This window comes from Tachysurus vachellii, chromosome 18, assembly GCF_030014155.1.
Source record: "Tachysurus vachellii isolate PV-2020 chromosome 18, HZAU_Pvac_v1, whole genome shotgun sequence".
NCBI classification, from domain to species: Eukaryota; Metazoa; Chordata; class Actinopteri; order Siluriformes; family Bagridae; genus Tachysurus; species Tachysurus vachellii.
In genome coordinates this window covers 10,318,280-10,337,363 of record NC_083477.1, presented here as the reverse complement: position 1 = coordinate 10,337,363, position 19,084 = coordinate 10,318,280, and the positions used below count along the sequence as shown (strand labels likewise).

The following is a 19,084-nucleotide window of genomic DNA, read 5'->3' as shown; positions in this document are numbered from 1 at the left end:
TAAACACTACAGCGCCTGTGCCTAGCCATCGAACGGCTGAGCCACACAGAGCCAAAACTTTGCCCTGTCTTTAACTGCATTGATTACTGTGTGGATCAGTGAGTGTTTGTAGCACCACCCTGCCACCCAAACCGACGGCAGGCGAACATGCTCGTCATTTCACTGCTGCCTGCCTTGGTGGTCTCTAGTGCAAGCTATATTTTCCCCTCTTCTTTCTCTTTCGCGTTTCTTTCTTTTTTTTATAGCAAACAGAAAATTGTTCCTAATTCGCTGCTGCTAGAGGGGGGTAATTTGCGGCTTTTGGCAGAGCACTGTAAGCCCCAAATTTGAAAAAGCTGTTGTGGGGAAGTTGTTTTTTATGGGCGTGCACCACGGATTTTCGACAGCAGGAGAGACAAAATCCAATCACTTTAATGCATCAATGGGAAAAAATACAATTAAGGAGAGGAAGCACTTGAATATCAACAGAAGAGATGATGAAATACTTGTCTAACATTGTTAATTCTGACGTTCTGCATGTAGCTCCTGCACACAGGTTCTAACAATCTTCTATTTGCTATCTCTTAAAATGTATTTGAGTTGAAAGAATTTTTGAAAATGTCCAGAGAGACCTGCGGGCTAAAGATATTCTAGCTTAGGTTGTGGTAAATAGAGAACAGAGAGTAAAAAGATATTTGGACAAACAAATGTCTACAAACAAAGTTTCAGAGTCAAGCCTATGATGATCAGATATCTGTACAGTACATTGTGGAAAAATATTACTCATCATATCTGTTCTTTGTAACACCTATATGTTTTAATCTATTTTTATATAATTTTTTTCCCATACATCACTCACTTTCCTTCCCATGCATTAATCTCTTTTTCTCCTTGCTCAGGATATTGCTCAAGTGTTATGGTTTCTCGAACTCCAGCGTGGTTTTTCGCTTCCACGATGCTGCGTCAGTACCTCGGGTGTTTAAACACTTAAGGAAGGTTTAAGGAGCAGTAATACATTAACTTCGTATCACCCGAGGACAATGTAAAACCTACCCTCACAGTGAAATGAAGTCAATAAATAAAATGAGGCCTTGTCAGATGTCTGGAACAGCTTTAGAGGATGTGAACAACAGGGAAAGCCACTGTGTTGAAATTAGCGCAACTAAGCTGGGAGGGTGTCTGCTGCAGGGCTCTGAGACATTCAAGCAGTTGTTGTGTGCCAGTAACTAATGACAGTGGGGTGTGCTGCAGCTAGCGCCAAAAGTAGCAGAGTGTTTGAGTTTTAATAAGCCATTTCGTTGAATGACACAATACAGTTGCTATTTGAAATGGGAACACCATCATAGATCCTGTTGGTCTCTGTGCCCACTTCCACTGGTGGTCTCCAAGCATGCTGGAGCTCATGAGGAATGGAAAACCGCCATTAGCATGTAATCCCAGTGAGTCATAAATTAGAAAATTAAAGCTATTGCAAATTTATTAATTGCTCTTAATCACTCAAGCACAAGAATACATTTTCCATTATTTTTTTTCAACCACTGATAAGGAACTCTTTGTTGTACAGTATAGCTCAAACATCTGCTCTGATATAACAACTCTACAGTAAAGTTAAAGTGCTATCAAATTTGGACCCCTGGGCCAAAGTGGCCCTCAGATAAACCCACAACACAAACAATGACACCGCTTAAGTCAGTCTCTTTTACGGACACAGCAGTGTTGTGCTAGGTGGGGGGGCAGTTCTTGGCTCACTCTAAAGCCCTGGTGATTGATGGGACCCCTGGAGGACATTGCAGGTGTTGCACAGGCCAAACACTATCACATGCCAAGCCAAGCCAGTGTTGTTCTTCCCTCAATGAGATGGATGGAGATGAACATTCCGCAAGTTCACATGAAAGCAAGCAATCTAAAGGCTCTACTTGTCAGCCGTAACATTGGACTGGACTGCTAACCTGCCCAGCTGGAGAGAGCTACACAGAGGTGAAAGTGCACCTCTTATCTGATTGCCAGGATCATCGAAGCAGTTCAGAGTTCACCTGGAGGGGTGGGCACCAGAACAAGGTCAAATATGTGTAGAAAGTGGTAATGTTAAATGTATTTCAATTTACATTTAAATATTTCAATATCACATTTTCAAGATTGTGATAGTGGTGTTCTAGGAATTGAGTAATTTTTGCAGCTGAGCTGCAGATTTTACACTGAAAATACATTTGCCAGCATGAATAAAAATGACCCAAATTTAAAATTAACAATATTTAAAAATGAATACTTGCAACTGAATATCCTAATTCACTATGTAATAAATAAATAAATAAATAAATAAATAAATAAATAAATAAATAAATAAATAAAAGCAAGCCCTACAATGCATTATTGATATAACTTTGGCTTGTTTGAATTTTTCATCTAATCTGTTTACTTTGGACTACATCATGCCGTGTCCATTTTGTAAATGATAGTCTCTGGAACTGCCTAAATTACAAGAGCTAAAATCAGCTTTGGGCTCTAGGCAGTATCAACACTTACATTTCCTTCCAGGCTGTTAGCACTGCTGTGTGTAGGCTACAGAGTAACCACTTCCTCCATAGTTCAACTCTCCTGTTTCTTCAAGTACAATCCTCCCTTCTGCTCTTTATCTTTCACTGTGACACTTAGGGAGCTCCAGCCTGCACCTGAACCATACTTCTTTCCTTATATAAGGGGGGCCTGTCCCACAGCTCGACCTCAGGACCTCCATAAAGTGGCCTGCCTCGTGTTATCTCAGAGCGCCTCATGATGAGCATAAAGGGACTGCTCTGAGGGCATGGTGAGGTCTTGCTAGCTGTAAAAGTGAGAGTAGAACAGCGATAGGAAAATATAGACTTCTGCATATGGAAACACCTAGGGAGTATTTGATCCTGGTGGACGTGTGCCGTTCCAGGAGGACATGCTCAGTAAACTTCCTCGCTCCGGTGCACTGCGTTCTTGGTTAAGCTGCAATCTGAAGTTATAAACAATGAACACTGACACGGTGCACACAAGGATGACAGGTGCCAGGAGGAGGTCTATGGAAAAAGAAGACGATGAAATATGTGTTGGTGTATTCCTGATGGATATGTAGAAGGACACTGATTTGAGCTGATATGCATTTAAAATCAATGTGTACTCAGGTGTAATTTGGGAAAACTAGGCATGATGCACCCCAGTGAGCACAAAAACCTTCAATACACACAAATTACATCTATGCAGATGTCAGAGGGATTTCTATATCTTGGTCAGACTTTCAAAGACATAGAAAAGATAATTGGAGTCATAACCTCAAACTCAATATGTAAAAAAAAAGTAAAAGTCAAACAGAACAGAGCAGAAGCAGACTAATAACAATATCTTTTGATGGCTCAATTTAAGCCAAATGTCATTGAACCAGTACTGAATGTCTCTCTAGTAAATGATGACTGGGACCTTTACAAGCAAATTTCACAATATCACAATATGACCACCATATTAAACATATGAAAATCTGTCCTGAAGTTTTAGTGACAAGTAAAGAAATTCTATAAAAAAAAAAAAAAATGAAGATAATTTCAAAAACAATGAAAAAAAGAAGAAAAGAAAAAGAGAAAAATAAATAAATAAATAAACAGAAACAATCAATATTGTTGTGACCACCCAGTTCTCTCAGATACATTGTCATGCAGTTTTATTAGGAAATTGGCTGGCTGGTTGATTGTTTCCAGCATCTTGGAAAACTTTGCAAGTAAAATATCTCACAGCCTCAACGATGTCAAATTCACATTTCTGAAGATTTTTACACATTATTGTAAACAATGTGTCACAATTATACTGAAACTGTAACTGTTTGAATGCCATTTGAATACACATATTTATTCACCTGGCTGAGAATGGGGAAAATACAGGTAATGCTTTAGGAGACTTGTGGAGCATGCCTGGTGAGTTCATATACATGAAGGTGTAAAGCACAGAAATTTATGTGGTGTAGAGAGAAGAGAGAAAGTGAAGAAAGAGGGAGGTCAACTGCAGAAAGAGCGATGGAGGGGTTTAATGCTGAGGAAAAAGGGGGTTTAAGCTGTGTGGAATGGGAGACAGCGAATGTTTGGATAGAAGAGGGGGAAAGCCATGCTAATTTATACTCCACTAATTTGAACCAGCACACCCCTTGCACCTGAGACACATTCCACCAAGCTTAGACGTGGGAGGTTGACGAAGAGAAGAAGGATCTGTGTCTCTCTCTCTTTCTCTCTCCCTCTCTCTCCTTCTCTTGCTCTCTCCCACTGTGTGTATTTGCAATTATTTGTAGTGTGTTAGAAAGAGAGAAAGTGACAGGGATGTAAGACAGTGAGAGAAAGTAATGGTTTTGTGTGTGCATGTGTCTCAGTGTATGTGTAGGGTGTATATGCATAGCTCACGTGTGTTAAGGTCAGAATCGAGTGAGGGTCACTGTCAATGCTGCCTTTGTTAGTGCCTCTAATGCCACACATGGAACGGGGTGGTCTGTGTGTGTCAGGGACTTAGTCGTCGTGACAGTCCCATGCAATCTTTGGAGCAGGACCACCCTGTATGTCACACAAACACAGCCACACTTGTCAGTATGAAATGTAGAAACGTGTGTCATCAGCACTGCTGTCATGTTTATAAAGCGAGGAGCAGATGGGCATCATGCTGCAACTTGCCATAGCTCAAACGATCAAGATTGCTGCCAGTGAAGTCATAAGGCCTGAAATAATAATCAGAATGATCCTATTACCTTAAATGGCAGCTACATACCCATGGTAATCTTTTTGGGGATGTAATTTATATTACGACAGTAATAATTCTAGTATATTTGTTTAATTATCACTATAATTGTCTCTCCTTTTTACATCTTACAAAACCACAGAAAAAAAACAAAAAAAACAAAGAAAGTATCCAGAAAAATAACAGTGACTCACACAGTGATGTACCCAAAGTCAAACATGAGAAAGGGGGAAATGTTGTTTTGTGATGTGATATACCTGAAAGAATCTTGTGATCAAAGTGATCTGTAAGGATCATGAGCTAAAGCTTTCTGGACATTAGGATTCGATCAGATCTATTGAACGTATATATATAATTTTTTTTTCTTAAAGCTTAACATACCTAGTGTACCTAAGTAGAGTGTGAGATATCGCAGTTTGTGCTGTACATCAGTACATATGTTGCTGCTACTGAAAGTGGTGTGTTTTATACTGTGGTGGCAGCTTCCCTTTGAATCCATGCTGAGATGGAGATTATTTCAGAATGGTAAATATTTGATGGGGAAACATTAAGACAGAAGAGTTTTGATATGAGGTATTATCCAATATATTAAAAGCAATATATTTCTCTATATTTTTAGGATTTGTCTGTAAAAGGGAATCTTTTGACAGCTACAACTTCTAACCATAATAAGACTGTACTGTTTGTCCAGTGCTTAAAGTGCTTTTGTAGTAAAATCTAGTGACTATATTAGCTAGGAAAGCAACCAGCAGAAGGTAATCAGAAAAAATTTTGAATTTGCAAAGGGTGTTTATTTTGTTAGTAAACATTCGGGTGAATAAAAATAAGGGTAATGCATTCCATGTTTCCAGATGTCTTATTTTGTTCAGTTAAGTGAGTTCATTAATGTAAATCATTTAGGTTTGGTTAAATGTGGATTCATTTAATAAACTTTCGTATCTCACTAAAGTTGATCAGTGATTTAGATTATATATATATACAGTGTATATATATATATATATATATATAGATATATATTTGACACATTGCATAGTCAAAAGGGATTAACTATAGAGAAACCGATCTGATGTCTTGTTATATCTGATGTCTTGTTAATGCAAATGTTAATGTTATGTTAATGTTAATGTTAATGTTATCCTTTGGAAAGGAGTTGTTAAAAGGGTGAATCAGCTGAAATAGTCTCTGTTTGTTTTCAGCATTTTTTAAGGAATGTCTCCAATAATGAAATCAGTTTCATGTAAATTCTTGAGTGCTGATATACCTTATTAAGGTTTGCTTATTATTTGTATTTCTGAGTTGATTAATGATATATGACTGTAATAGAAACATGAGCATGGTTTCAAAATGGACCTGCCTTATTTGGATACAGAATAAGTGTAATGACATCAGAGCTCTTTATACGGTTTGGCTGTATGCTTCTGTAAATCTCTGGGTCATCTGTTGTCGGGCATGAGAGGAAGAGCTTTGATCATTTCTTCTGACAAAAGATGATGGGATATTGATTTTGACTGAGTTATGTATTGTTTGTTTAAATATAAATACACAAGTGGACTTGTGAGGAAATGTTCTTGTCCACAGATTAAAATGGAAAAATCTGGAATCATTAATGAAGGAAGGCTTGTGAGTGATTTCACCAGAAAGATATGTGATTAATCTAATAAATCGACTTGTCTCCTTTTAGGTTGCTGGAATTTGTGGCTTTATTTTTAAAATTCAGATATTTGCTTCTGGCAACAGAATATGGTTCAGTTTTCTAGTATCGTGTCGATGTTTGGATTTAAGAAGTCTAATCTCTTTTTTTTCTTTTTGGAGGAAAGCATAAAATGTACTTCATGTTTAAAGTAACTGAGAAATTATTTATCAGTGAGTAATGATGAGTATTAACTAATGTCTGGGGAGGGGGAGATTATTATGAGCATGGGGCCGAGGTCCGACACACTCTATATAAGTGGGTTAATTTTTTTTAATAAATAATAAATTTATTATTAATGTAGGAGTAAGAGGTTTATGTGTAGGATTATCTACAAGGTCACGGATTTGATTTTCATTTCAGTTTATGAATGGATATATATTTGAGGGCAAAATTTTGCATCTGCAATGGATTTTGAAAGGAAAAAAAAAAATGTACTTTTCCAATTTGTATTTGAATTTATTTCAGAAAGTTAAAAATAATATGTGGGCTTATTCTGAAACAAGTCAATAATCCAAAACATATTGTCAAAATAATACATCCTCTTAGATACACTGAAGAAGGCAGTATAAGAAAAATGTCAGTTACAATAAAATAAAATAAAATAAAATCTGGTAGATTTAAAATAAAGCTATCAGGAGGACGAGGGGCTATTACAAATTCAAATGCCGTTTAGAAGATATGAAAGAACATCTGTACACATTTTAACATGAAAGTGCACATTTTTGCACTTGACTGTATATTATTTAAGTAACAAGGCCGTTTTTTAAAATATTTTAATGACTGGGCTGCATGCAGATCCAGAACTGTGTTAAAATCACAGTTTTAATACCTTAACTTATATTAATTAATTCATTAGAATTATATTGAGCTAGTATATATTTGAACACATTATATATGAACATGATCAGAAAACAATACATCCACAAACCCCAGTCCTCACTCTAACTTGAACTTTTCATCAATGGCATGTTTACATTTGTACAAATTTGTGATTGTGAGACAACCACATTTATTTACACACAGCAGAACTTTGCTTGTTCCTGTATTTTTGGTTATTTGAGGATATACAAGATTTGCATTCACTACAATCTGCTAGTGATTTGAGTCACCACACAGACACTGCTTTTGATGAGCCTCATACTAGGTTCTGGATGAAGTTAGACATCTCTCCATGAGGTTTACTGCCTTTCATTCCTCCTTCAATCTCACTTAATACCTTCCTTTCTGGGCTGTGCAGACTATAAATAAATTAAATCACAGAATCCCTGCTGTTGATGTGATGGGCTGTTATTATCAACCCATGTGTCTATTAATGTTGAGGATATATGAATAAATCCCAGGAGAGATTGAGGGGATGACGGGAAAATAGATGAAGGGAGACAAGCCAAAGTTGTGAAAAACACAAGCTGGGTTGAAAGACAGAGGCAGACATATAACATGTTGATCACAGTATAGGTCAGAGATTTACTTACACTAATACTACTTATACTACTTATTCAATATTTTCCTCTTTCCTTCTAAATTTGGTCAATGTAACCTGACCTCACTTTTACCTTATTGTGGTGAAGGGTGTCTTGTTCCAGAGAGTTGTGTCACTCATATTGTATTATTTTTGTGCTCTTTGCAGCTCTCTTATTCTATTCCTTTAGATGGACAGCTTGATAGTATGCACACATGAATGATTTGAGTGTGGGGGATTGGCAGGACAACATGCACACACACACACACACACACACACACAAACTGGTGGTTGCTAGACAGACGTTCGCCTTCGTCAATTTTTTACATTTTGTGCCCAGTGTCTATTCTAAGCACCCGACTCAAAGCACTTCAAAGTGGCCACAGTATGTCTGTTTCTCCCTCATTTGTCTCACGCATGTGCACACACACACGCACACATACACTTTTTCCCTGTCCCACAGTGATGGCCTGGAGACCACAACCCAAAACCATGAACATCTGCATGATGCATATGTAAAATGATTAAGTAGATAATAATCCTTTCATAGTGTATTCAATAATGTTCAAGATTCTCGAGGCATAGCATTAATCTAGATAGGCATCTAGATCAGGCAATGAAAAGGAAGTACCAGATTTTTAAAGAATCAGTTTTTCAAAGATGAGAATAAACTCTAGCCTTGAGATACTGTATATATTGGTATAGTATTATTGGAAAACCGAAACCCTGCTGCTTTGTAAACCTTAACTCTTTAAATGTACTTATTTTGCTCTCCCTCCTTCTCGTGTTGAATCCTTGCTTTCAAAGAAACCACACTGCAAATCAGAGGTCTGGTGTTTGGGACTGAACACTGTCTTTAAGATTGTCTCTCTCTGTCTCTCATTTTCTGTGCTGGAGCAGTTCTCATGGCCTCTGTTTCTACTGTGCCGGAGCTGGACCGTGTCAGACTGAAACAGGATTCGAGCTGAGCTGTTGCTGAGTGCTGTGGCACGGTACTGCATGGCTGCCCTCAACCCTGCGGCACTCATTAGCTCAAGGCTCTGCAAGCACATGTTTCGTGTTTCCCTTTTTGAAGTGATGTGACAAGATAATACCCCACGCAAATGATGAAACATCAAGCCACGCCTGATTCATCTTTTTATGTGCATACTGATTTTGGGATCCAGTCTTAATTTGGTTAGGACTTAGTCACTTTTTTTGAAGACTTATTCATACTTCGGAGGTAGCTGTGGGTCAGAAAGTCTCCCTGACTTAGCTCTAATATTGCGCTCCTCAGAATCCAACTTGGCTTTGATGTGGTTGCTTTATTGTCTTTTGACTTCCTGGCAAGTCCTAATCATGCAGCTGAGTTATGACCAAGATGATACAGGCCATGAACTGAAAGACTACACTCTGAACAAGCTGACATTAGATGTTAAGAAGTAGGACTTGTCACTTTTCACTTCTGTCTCCCCTTACTGTGGTCGAGTGTAAGATTAAGTTCTGATCCCTGCTACAGTTATGCCATATTAGTTCAGCCTTATGGCAAGACACAGAACCTTAAACCAGTGTGGAGAAAAGTGTGCTTGCTTTGGCTTGACCCTTAGCCATGCTCAAACCGCAGGACAGGGTCTGTTACAAGGAGAGGGGGTCTTTCTGCTATATGTTCAAACACAGTCTATGGCCTCTGACTTCAAACAAATGTCTCACCACACCAGCAACACTTGTCAGTTAGCAAGGCCTGCGTGATTAATCAGGCAAAGCTCTACTCAGAACAGGGCTAAGCTCTGGTCCTACAGTGATTTAGAAAAAAGGCTTGTTAGTCCTCACATTAGTCTCACTTTAAGATCTCTCAAAGCCACATTCATGAGATGTGTGTGGCAGAACCACAGCAGTCTTCAAAACTAAAGTGTTCAGAGTCTTTTTCCCACCTTGTTTGCTATGTTTTTTAAAACCTTCCTGCACTGCAGACATGATCAAGCAATTTCACTCACTTTGGCTCCCTCCATGTGCTTTTCTGTATGATTGGGGCAATTCTTTTCATGTAATTGCTTTTTGTCCATCAGTGTTTCGTCTGGACTGCATTCATCAGTTGATACCAGTGTAAATATCCTTGGGCCTTTTTCCTGAGGCTTCCTGACATCTGGAGAAACACATCTGGCTCATCTTCCAAATGGCAACCCAGTAAAAGAGATAGTCTTCTTGGCTAAATGAACAAGTAATTTCCCTGTGTACCGTTTAGATTCTAACTAGCAGTACAGCTGTTTTTGCATAAAGTCCATGTCGTGCCATGAATCTTTGTTGTATCGCAAATTCCATGGAAGTTGAATGTGTCTGTAAAATGTTGTTGACTGTTGTGGTTTTTTCTGGAAAGCTCTGTACCTCTTCACCTATTATATTTAAAGTAGTCTTGATTGTGGAAGTTGTGGTTTCTCTGTGTAATTGCTAAGCTTTTGCTTTGTTTCTCACAATAGTTGTAAACCTGATTGTTATTCCAGGTGAGATTGCATGCAGACTGCCAATTTTTTTAAAATTCAAAACACCTCTTGGTTCAATGTGAGCTAGTCAATGTTTTTGCTGCTCTCAGTTTTTATAACTGTTTATTTTACTCTCTGGATAAACAAGAATTTGATTGCCACTGATTACCAAATCGGGTTATAATACAACTCTTTTAAAAATCAACAGCATATTGTTTCAAAAACACACCTCACAGGCTTGGCAATGATTCGTTTCCTTGGCAAAAACTCACAAACCGAAAAGTAATAAATGAACATTTTCCTCAGCGAGCATTAGTCTCATAAATGTTAGGTAACGGCAGGTGTGTGTACATAAATAAGAGCTCAGTGTGCTGTTACCAAGGGGATAATATTTTCAGATTTACTTTACGTTTATTCATGGTTTATTGACTATTTAAAAGGCAAACGCACGTTGTATGGATGTAAGCGCACACATACACGCTGTAGGGGGAAATGTGAAGTTGCAAACAAATGTATAAATACATGAAAATGTATAAATATCTGAAAATGATTATAGATAGATAGATAGATAGATAGATAGATAGATAGATATGTGTGTATTAAAAATTAATATAAATTTGTAAATTAATATTTGTGTTATTCCAAAGAAATGTCAATTACACTAGGCTAAAGCTGAGTCTAAAGTATTTATAACTTTTATTGGGTTTAAAAATTATTCTTTCATAAACACTTCATAAAATAAAAAAAATAAATAAATAAAATCCAAAGGTCAAATAGTGTGTCAAGTTATTCATAGTGAAAAAAGCCGTTAATGAGTTGTTGTTTTTTTCCAAAAGGAAGTAAACGTTTTCCTCTCTCTTGTTTTAATGTGGTAAATATGGAAAAGAAATGGAAACCGTTCTTTTGAATCTTGTAACTGCCTCCATTCTCTTTGTGAATCCTGTTGTAGGATGTAAAGTATTTTTGTAATGTTTACCCACAATCCTTCCTGACATATGTGTTAAAACCCTGTCAGATACTTTTGCCCAATCTTTGTCCATTCTTCTTGAAATATACGTTAGAACTCTGCTCCATATTCCTTGGCCACAATTTGTCTATTCTTCTTGGCACATCTGTTGTAATTCTGCCAGATGTTTTACATTTTCTTCTCCAAGTCATGTCTGAAGACCGAAAGATTTGTAACAAAACTTTCCAAACTATTTTCATGTTTTGTTTTGTTTTTTTTTTTTATTTCTGATTTAGACTGTTGTCGTATTGAAGGATGCACCCACATTTCATTTGGAATTTATTTGGACCCATTTTCCTTTCTTCACCCAGAATCCATGGGGGTGCTACATTTTGCACTCAACTGTAACTTGTGGTGAGCACATAGCAATTACTACAACATGAAAAAGAGGTAATTGATAACTGATGTACATAATGATTTGTATAACTCGAAATGTACAAATCTGAATATAAAATATGTGAAACATCACATAGATTGGGATATTTGTTATAGATGATTCTGTGTTCTACAAAAGGCAAAATTATCATTCAAATAATGGAGCATGCACTGAACTCCAGGATGGTGGAGCATAACCCATCCCTTCCTCCTTCTCTCTCTCTCGTTCTCTCTCTTCCTTAGTTGGCCACTGGACACTGGTGTGTTTTAAAAGAATAACATGGTTTATAGTGAATCACCAGCAGTGTGTTTTGGCTAGAGTGTGTGTAGTTGCAGAGGCCAGCAACAGCAACTCACTGATTTATGTTGCATGGATAAAACACAGACAGGTTACTCTTTAATATATAACTTGGAGACCAACAGACCTGACATTATGCAAATAATTTTCCATGTGGGGGCCTCGGTCTCCTCCGGGTGTAGATTACAATTTACAGGCGATCGTTACCTTCATATCTAACTATCATCACCTCAAAGGTTCGGCCAAGTTATTTTTCTTCTGCTCCAAAAGTGCTTGCAGTTACTTAACTCTTGCTTCCACATATAAATCAACTTTATGATAACACCATTTTCCTGCTAAGGAGGAATTTTTATTGTTCTATTTCAATATTGAATAGTGGTATTGAATCATAATCTGCTGATATGATTCAGTCTTCTGTGTTTAAGTGTGTGTGTCAGATCTTTCGTGGTTTGAAAAGGTATGCAGGCTCGGGATGTAAATAAGCTTGGATGGAAGCTTCAGGGGAAAGAGTGTGTCATTCTGTTTATTTCCTTTTGGCTTTTCAGCATTTTTATAACCCACAGGGACTGATGATAACAGAAATATTGTGGAATGCACAGTTGGACCATTTTCCACCAGAGAGAGAGCCACAAGGCCCTCGCCACATTTCAGCTGATGGCCAAAGCAGCAAAACTCTAAGTTAATGACGGAGCACTGATGAGTACGTGAGCACAAATCAGTTCCATGTCAGCTCCCGAGGGCCGCTGCATGCATGTCTGTTTTCAGCACCTTTAGATGTACAGCACGAGTGCTGAAAAATTATTGTGTAGTAATGTAAAGATTTTATTCGCATGTGAGAGTGAAATTGCATAAAATATGAAAAAACAAACTTGAGGGTTTTGTTTTATCTCCCTCCTTTCCCAACTCTGCATTTTTCCCAGATTAATACACAATCTCCTTCTCATTCTTTCCATAGCTGCTCCTGCACCCATCCAATGTCTCTCCTTCATTCTGTCATCTCTCCCTTTTTCTGCGTCCTCCCCAAAAGGACAGAATAATATTTGGACAGGTGTTCCTTTTTAAACACGCAGGGGACCACACTACATCATTCCCGGACCTTTTCTTTCATAAGGGAGCATCCAGAGGAACATGCCTCTAGTTCAGACTGACTATAATCTGTATTGTAATGCATCCGAGATCCCAGACAATAAAGATCTGTTTAGCACCAATTTTCCCTTTTTTAAAAAATTTTTTTTCCTGATTCAAGCAACGGCAGAGGGCACATCTGCAAGACAGATGTGTGTCCAAGAGCAAGCTGCCTTCTTCCCCTCCTTCCCTCCCTCCTGCTCTCTTTCTCCCGCTCTCTCTTTCTCTCTCCTCGCTCTTCCATTCTCCCTTCAGAAAAGAGCAAGCCTCCCTCTTTCCCTCTCTGGACCACCCACATACGGACATGCCTCACTGTAGTGAAGGCAGAAATAAAGAGATGAGTCTTTTGATTGATGGGTTTTGCAGGCTATCACTTACATCTTATATACCATCAAAACCATAAACCCACCCTTACAAAAGAAGAGAGCAAGCAAGTGATCGAGTATGAGGGCAGAGGGGTTACAGGAGAAGAGGAGTACGAAAATCTACAGCTCTATCTGCCTGATGTCTTTTCCCAGTCACCCTCTCTATGCTCCTCTAAGTCTCACATGCTTGTAGATGAAATCATCTGAGAAAGTTTGTTCGTGACAAAAACTCATTCGTGACAACCTTAACATGGATTCCAGATTTTTTTTTTCCCGAAAAGACTTTTAGGTGTTTTATTTCCAATTTATTCTTCATTTCTTAAGCATTTCACAAAAATTTGGACAAAAGACTCATTAATCACTCAGACAACATATTTGAAGTATTTTGTTTTAGTTTTACTTTTGCATTTGCAGTCGCACAAAATGCATACGCTACAGAGTATTCCTGCCAAGTGCGTAATAAAACAGATTTTTTTTCTCAGTGAATCAAAAAGCTGTCTAAACAGCATGTGCTGTATGAGTAATGTAGCACTTGAGCTGTGTCTAATAATATACTGTTATCGACAATTGGTAACAGCTTTCAAAAACCATGTATCCCATATGCATGTAAAGTAGAATCACTGCAAATGTGTAGGGAAATTTTATGAAGGTTAAAAAAAATAAGTCATTAATTTGTGCTACGAAAGTGAATGATGAGAGCTGGTGCAAACAAAAGACACATGAACACCATGTATGTTTAGCACATACCATGCTACAGTAGATAAACAAATTATTATTCATCTCTTAAATCATTCTTCCAAACTTCCTAAATAATCAACTAGGCAATGTAACAGTCTAAATCTCTGATGTTTGGACAGCTTCAAAGTCATGGAAATAAATGAGCAGAGTAAAACCCAAGTGGTAAACAACTTTCATTTGGAAGCAATACCACTTAGTAATTTGACTCTCTGTCATTAGAGACAACATCCACTTTCCTACCTTGGTAAACTACCTTCATGCCCTGATGAGTATAGTAATAAAACATTATTATATTATAGAAACATCTTTAGTGATTCTAATATACTGTATAAAAAAGGCATGAACCTTTTTTCTGTTGGCTTAGAAGTAAAAAAGCCTTAAAGTGTTTTCAGTGTATAGTGTAATGTGTTTATAAATCTTTCACGACAACCTTTATATAAATGTACTTTTACAAAGCTAGAGCAGAAAAAGCCACAGCTAAATAATATTTATCATTTGATATTAGCTAAGAAATAGTACGTTGGTTTGGTATTAATTACGTATGAATGCAATTTAACTGTTTATATTTTGCTCACCTGAGCCCACGATTACTTACTCTGAAGCAAACCTAATACATATTAAGTGTTTTTTTATGCATAAATTGAATGTTACTTTGTTTTAACTTTTGCTTTGTTTTTTCTTCTGCTCACCTCGGTGGCAACAGAGCCCACGGTAGCCCCCATAGCACCCCCAAAAAACAACCCAACAACAGAGCCGAGCAAAGTTGTACCCCTGAGCAGATTGGGCAGCCACAGCACCCACCCAACCACTGTGTCCCAAACCCAGTGCAAGAACGAAGGAGGAGGTGCAGGAGGAGATAAAGCAATGTCCTCCTCCACCTCCAGACCATCTGCACTCGGCTCCATTTTCTCTGAACTCGCTTCTCGCTCCATGTCTGAGTGCTTCTCGTACTTGTCGTCCCCCTTGCTCATGTCTTCATTAGATGAGCTTTCCTCATTACTCGCTTCCATCCTCCTCACTGTCTCCTCTGTTTGAGGAAGAGGTGGGCAGATGTAAAATTCCTTCCCGCTCTGTTTTACCATCTCTTCCACCTTTTCCAGCAACTCCTCCACACACTTTTGGCTTTTCTCCTCCTCTTTTTCTCCTTCTACCCTTATGACATGATAACGGTCTCCACACCTCTGCAACAATTCCAGTAAATCCTTCTGCTCGGTGTTAAGAAACTCCTGCAGTGTTTGACCCTCTGACAGCTGGTCCATATCAGTAAACAGGACAATAGTGTGTTTAGTGATGGCTTCAAGACCGAACACTTTCTCTAAAGCATCCAGAGCCTGGAGGTTCTCACATGGGCGATGGACAGAGATGCAGAGCAGGAAGGCATGGGGTCCTGGAGAGGACAGAGATTCACAAAGAGCCAGCTGGCGGTACACTTCCTCTAGGGGCCTCTCAGAGTAGAACCAGTCTGGCGTGTCCACCACAACCACCTAACATGAAGACAAATTTAATGAAGTCCATTTTTATTGTTATGCTATTCATACGCTCACTGGTCACTTTAACAGGAACACCTGTACATCTGCTCATTCCTGCAACTCAGACAATCATAAGGCAACAGCAAAATGCAGAAAATCCTTCAGATACAGGTCATATGCTTCCAACATCCAAATGGGGAAAATATTTTCTCAGTGACTGTGAATGGTTGTTGGTTCCCGGCAGGCTGGTTTGTTGCAGGATTTTCAGTCACAGCAGTCTCTAGAGTTTATACCACTCTACAGAAACTGACATCTTATCAAGGGAAAATTAATTGAATATAGTTAGATTTACAATACAATATTACCTTTATACAAATCTAAGATTATTAGAATTTAGGGTTAGGGTTAGAGTCTTTTTCTAGAAATTAATTTCAAACTTTACTTTTGCTTGTTCTTTTGGCATAAAATTTTGTTTCTTACTAGAAATAAATGGTTAAAATGAGCAAAATGATCTTTTTAATACAAGTCATTCAAGCTTAAAATAGATATGAACATATAGAATTAGGTTTTTGTAATCTTATACTATTCGTTATAGCCTTGCAACAGAAAATGCTAGATTGGAACAGCAGCTCTGTACACAAATTTCTAGAATGTAAATTGTTAGAAAAAGATTAAAAGTGCAGCACAATACAGCAAACACACTTTTTTCTATAAACAGAAGTCTCATATGGACTATTAGTAGCTGACGATTACTACAACATTATTCATATAAACACACAATAAAAATCTCAAACACATTAATTGTTGCAAATATAATGGATCTTGACTAACCTGCCTTCCAGCAACACTTGCACACCCCTTCTCACACTTCATGGTTACTGGCTTCTGAGAGGTGTAACCACGGCGGGTATCAAACACCGGAGTGCCGAGGATGCCGTTACCCATACTGCTTTTCCCCGTGCCTGTCCATCCCAGCAACACCAGCCTCAGCTCATGCTCTAAATACACACATACAGAGTTAGAACAGAGGCATTTGTATTTTTGTATTTTATATGGTACGTATTTCAGGGTTGCAAAGTAAAATTTGTGCAACAAAAAGCAAGACTTCCACTGTAGCAGTATAATTTACCAAAAATTTACTTTAGCCTTAAATGATTAACAAATGCACTTAAAATGATTATTATTGCTTTTGTTCATTTTAATTTTACATTTTTAGTGTTTATGCTCTTATTTCAGCAGTAATATGTTTCAGTGTGGTATATTTTAACAAAGATTAATATTAAAGTAGGGAATTCAATGTATGAAAATATGTTATCGATGTTATAACAGCTGTTTTCTTTTAAATATTTAATAATAATTAAAAACCATTTAAAATCTATATTTAATATCGATAATTTTTATCTTAGCTCTGCAATGATAAAATGCTGTGTGTTCAGTTTCATGTTAGCTAATGAAATCCTACAGTATACAGTATAACCAGGGATATAATTAAAATAATAATTTAAAAAAGTCTTTATCCAAGCAACATTTAGCATGATTTTTTATTTGAAAGTCTTAATGCAGGTTTTGCTAGCCTTTATAAAGAAAGAAATACAACCGATCATTACCCACATTTTATAATAAACCTCATCCGACTGACCAGCTTTATCAAGTCTGCCACATGAGTGTACTGGAAATAAGAGAAAACTTTACACTCTAAATATCCTGGAAACTTTACAACTGGTATCAGAGATGTAGTTATCAACCTAAATGATTGTCTTGTTTAAACAATTCACAGTATAATAACCATACAGCTGTTTTTCATTTACACTAAAGTGCACCACACCATAAAAATACATAAACTAATCTCTATTATTATCTATTATATAATCGCCTATTCTATTAAGAAATGCAGGTAGCTACACTGAGATAGTATTTATTTTAGAAACGGTATTCTGTGCGGAGTAAAATGATATAAAATCAACATCAAATTCATCTGCCTTGAAAAGTTTTGATTCAATTGACATAGTCTTCAGCAGAATATCAAAATGTAGAAATGCAGTTTTCACTGGATGATTATCTAGCAGCATATTTGGACGGGATGTGGGATGTAACTGTGTAGAAATAATATTTGTCTGCTACATCACTATCCAAAAATATAACACAAAATAACAGCTTACCTAGCTTACTTTAATTGCAGGCTTTTGTTGTTTGTTTGTTTGTTTTTTTTTTACTACAAACATCATTAATACCTACAAACAGATAAGACATCACAAGACTGATTTGTTGCCTTAGTGACAGCATTGCAGCAGATTTTGCCTGAGTGGAGCAACAGCCCCATCTACTGAGAAAATGATGTGAAGCTGATGTTTAGATCTGTAGCAACTACAAATTGTGTAAAGGCAGAGATATTTATATATTTTGAGACATCTGGACACTCTTATATTATCAGGCTGCTTTTGTTTAGAAGTAAAGAACAGCTAGCTAAAGTAAACACATCCTCATGAGTATCTTATGACTAACTGGACAGGTTTTTAGCTCTGGGTTAAAGCACAATGCGTTTAAACTTGTTATGGGCGTGTTTTTAAATGCAGTAGTTGTTTTAACATACTTAAATAATAATTTCACAACTGTCTTGTAAAAAAATACAGCTTTCTACAGACTCTATAACAGATTTCTTTGATTACTCCTATTTTTTTGATAACAACAAAAACCAACCAAGGCCAAACAAGCTAACGTGAAAGTTTCCTTTAATTATATAAGAGCATTATATATCATTTCTATTCTATATCCGTCATTGTAGTCTTTTCCTACTGACAGATTAAACAATACGTGTATGATATTTGTTCCACATGACATAAAATCTGACAGTTAAAGTGTGACTCAAACCCCGGAAATGGAGAACAAACTCCAACCTGCGTTAGCAGAGTCTCTCAGCTCCTCGGGCTCTCCGTCCAAGTCAGGAGTTGTTTTCTCTTCCATCGTCTGCAGCTAAAGCAAAAAGTATCGTATTAAATGACTGTTAACAGCGTTGTAAAGAATTGTATTATTTAGTCATCATCTGTTATTGTCACTGCGGGAACGTTCTTGTGTTGGACCCGTGGGCGGTGTGTGTGGAGGATGACAAAGGGCGGGTCCAGGAATGGAGGATGGACTTAATATGACTCAGCACAAGAGAAGTGTTTCTAAATAACACCTTAACATGCTTCTACGCGTACTGTTCGGGCTATCAAGTAAGAAAGTATCCAGGCTGGCATTTTGTTATATACTAGTTATATATAGTTATAATAATATATATATATATATATATATATATATATATATATATATATATATATATATATATATATATATATATATATATATATATATATACTAGTTATCTCAGAGAGAGAGAGAGAGAGAGAATTG

At 37.3% G+C, this 19,084-nt stretch overlaps 1 protein-coding gene across 1 annotated transcript; it reads right to left on the bottom strand.

Annotated features, from left to right (window-relative positions):
- Positions 1–13,861: 13,861 nt before the first annotated feature.
- On the bottom strand, positions 13,862–18,804 carry si:dkeyp-69e1.8 (uncharacterized protein LOC100001340 homolog). Its single transcript, XM_060892594.1, has 3 exons — positions 18,589–18,804; positions 16,526–16,692; positions 13,862–15,709 (listed from the first exon to the last, which is right to left on the bottom strand). Exons 1-3 carry the CDS (start codon positions 18,653–18,655, stop codon positions 14,873–14,875), a joined length of 1,071 nt encoding a protein of 356 aa, XP_060748577.1. The 5' UTR covers positions 18,656–18,804; the 3' UTR covers positions 13,862–14,872.
- Positions 18,805–19,084: the final 280 nt, after the last annotated feature.

Bases quoted from the DNA above. Each gene is read 5' to 3' on its own strand.
- si:dkeyp-69e1.8 (XM_060892594.1), bottom strand. From the start codon at position 18,655: ATGGAAGAGAAAACAACTCCTGACTTGGACGGAGAGCCCGAGGAGCTG. The intron at 16,693-18,588 runs GTTGGAGTTTGT...GTGTGTATTTAG, and splicing joins GAGAGACTCTGCTAACGCAG to AGCATGAGCTGAGGCTGGTG. The intron at 15,710-16,525 runs GTTAGTCAAGAT...TCTTCATGTTAG, and splicing joins CAAGTGTTGCTGGAAGGCAG to GTGGTTGTGGTGGACACGCC.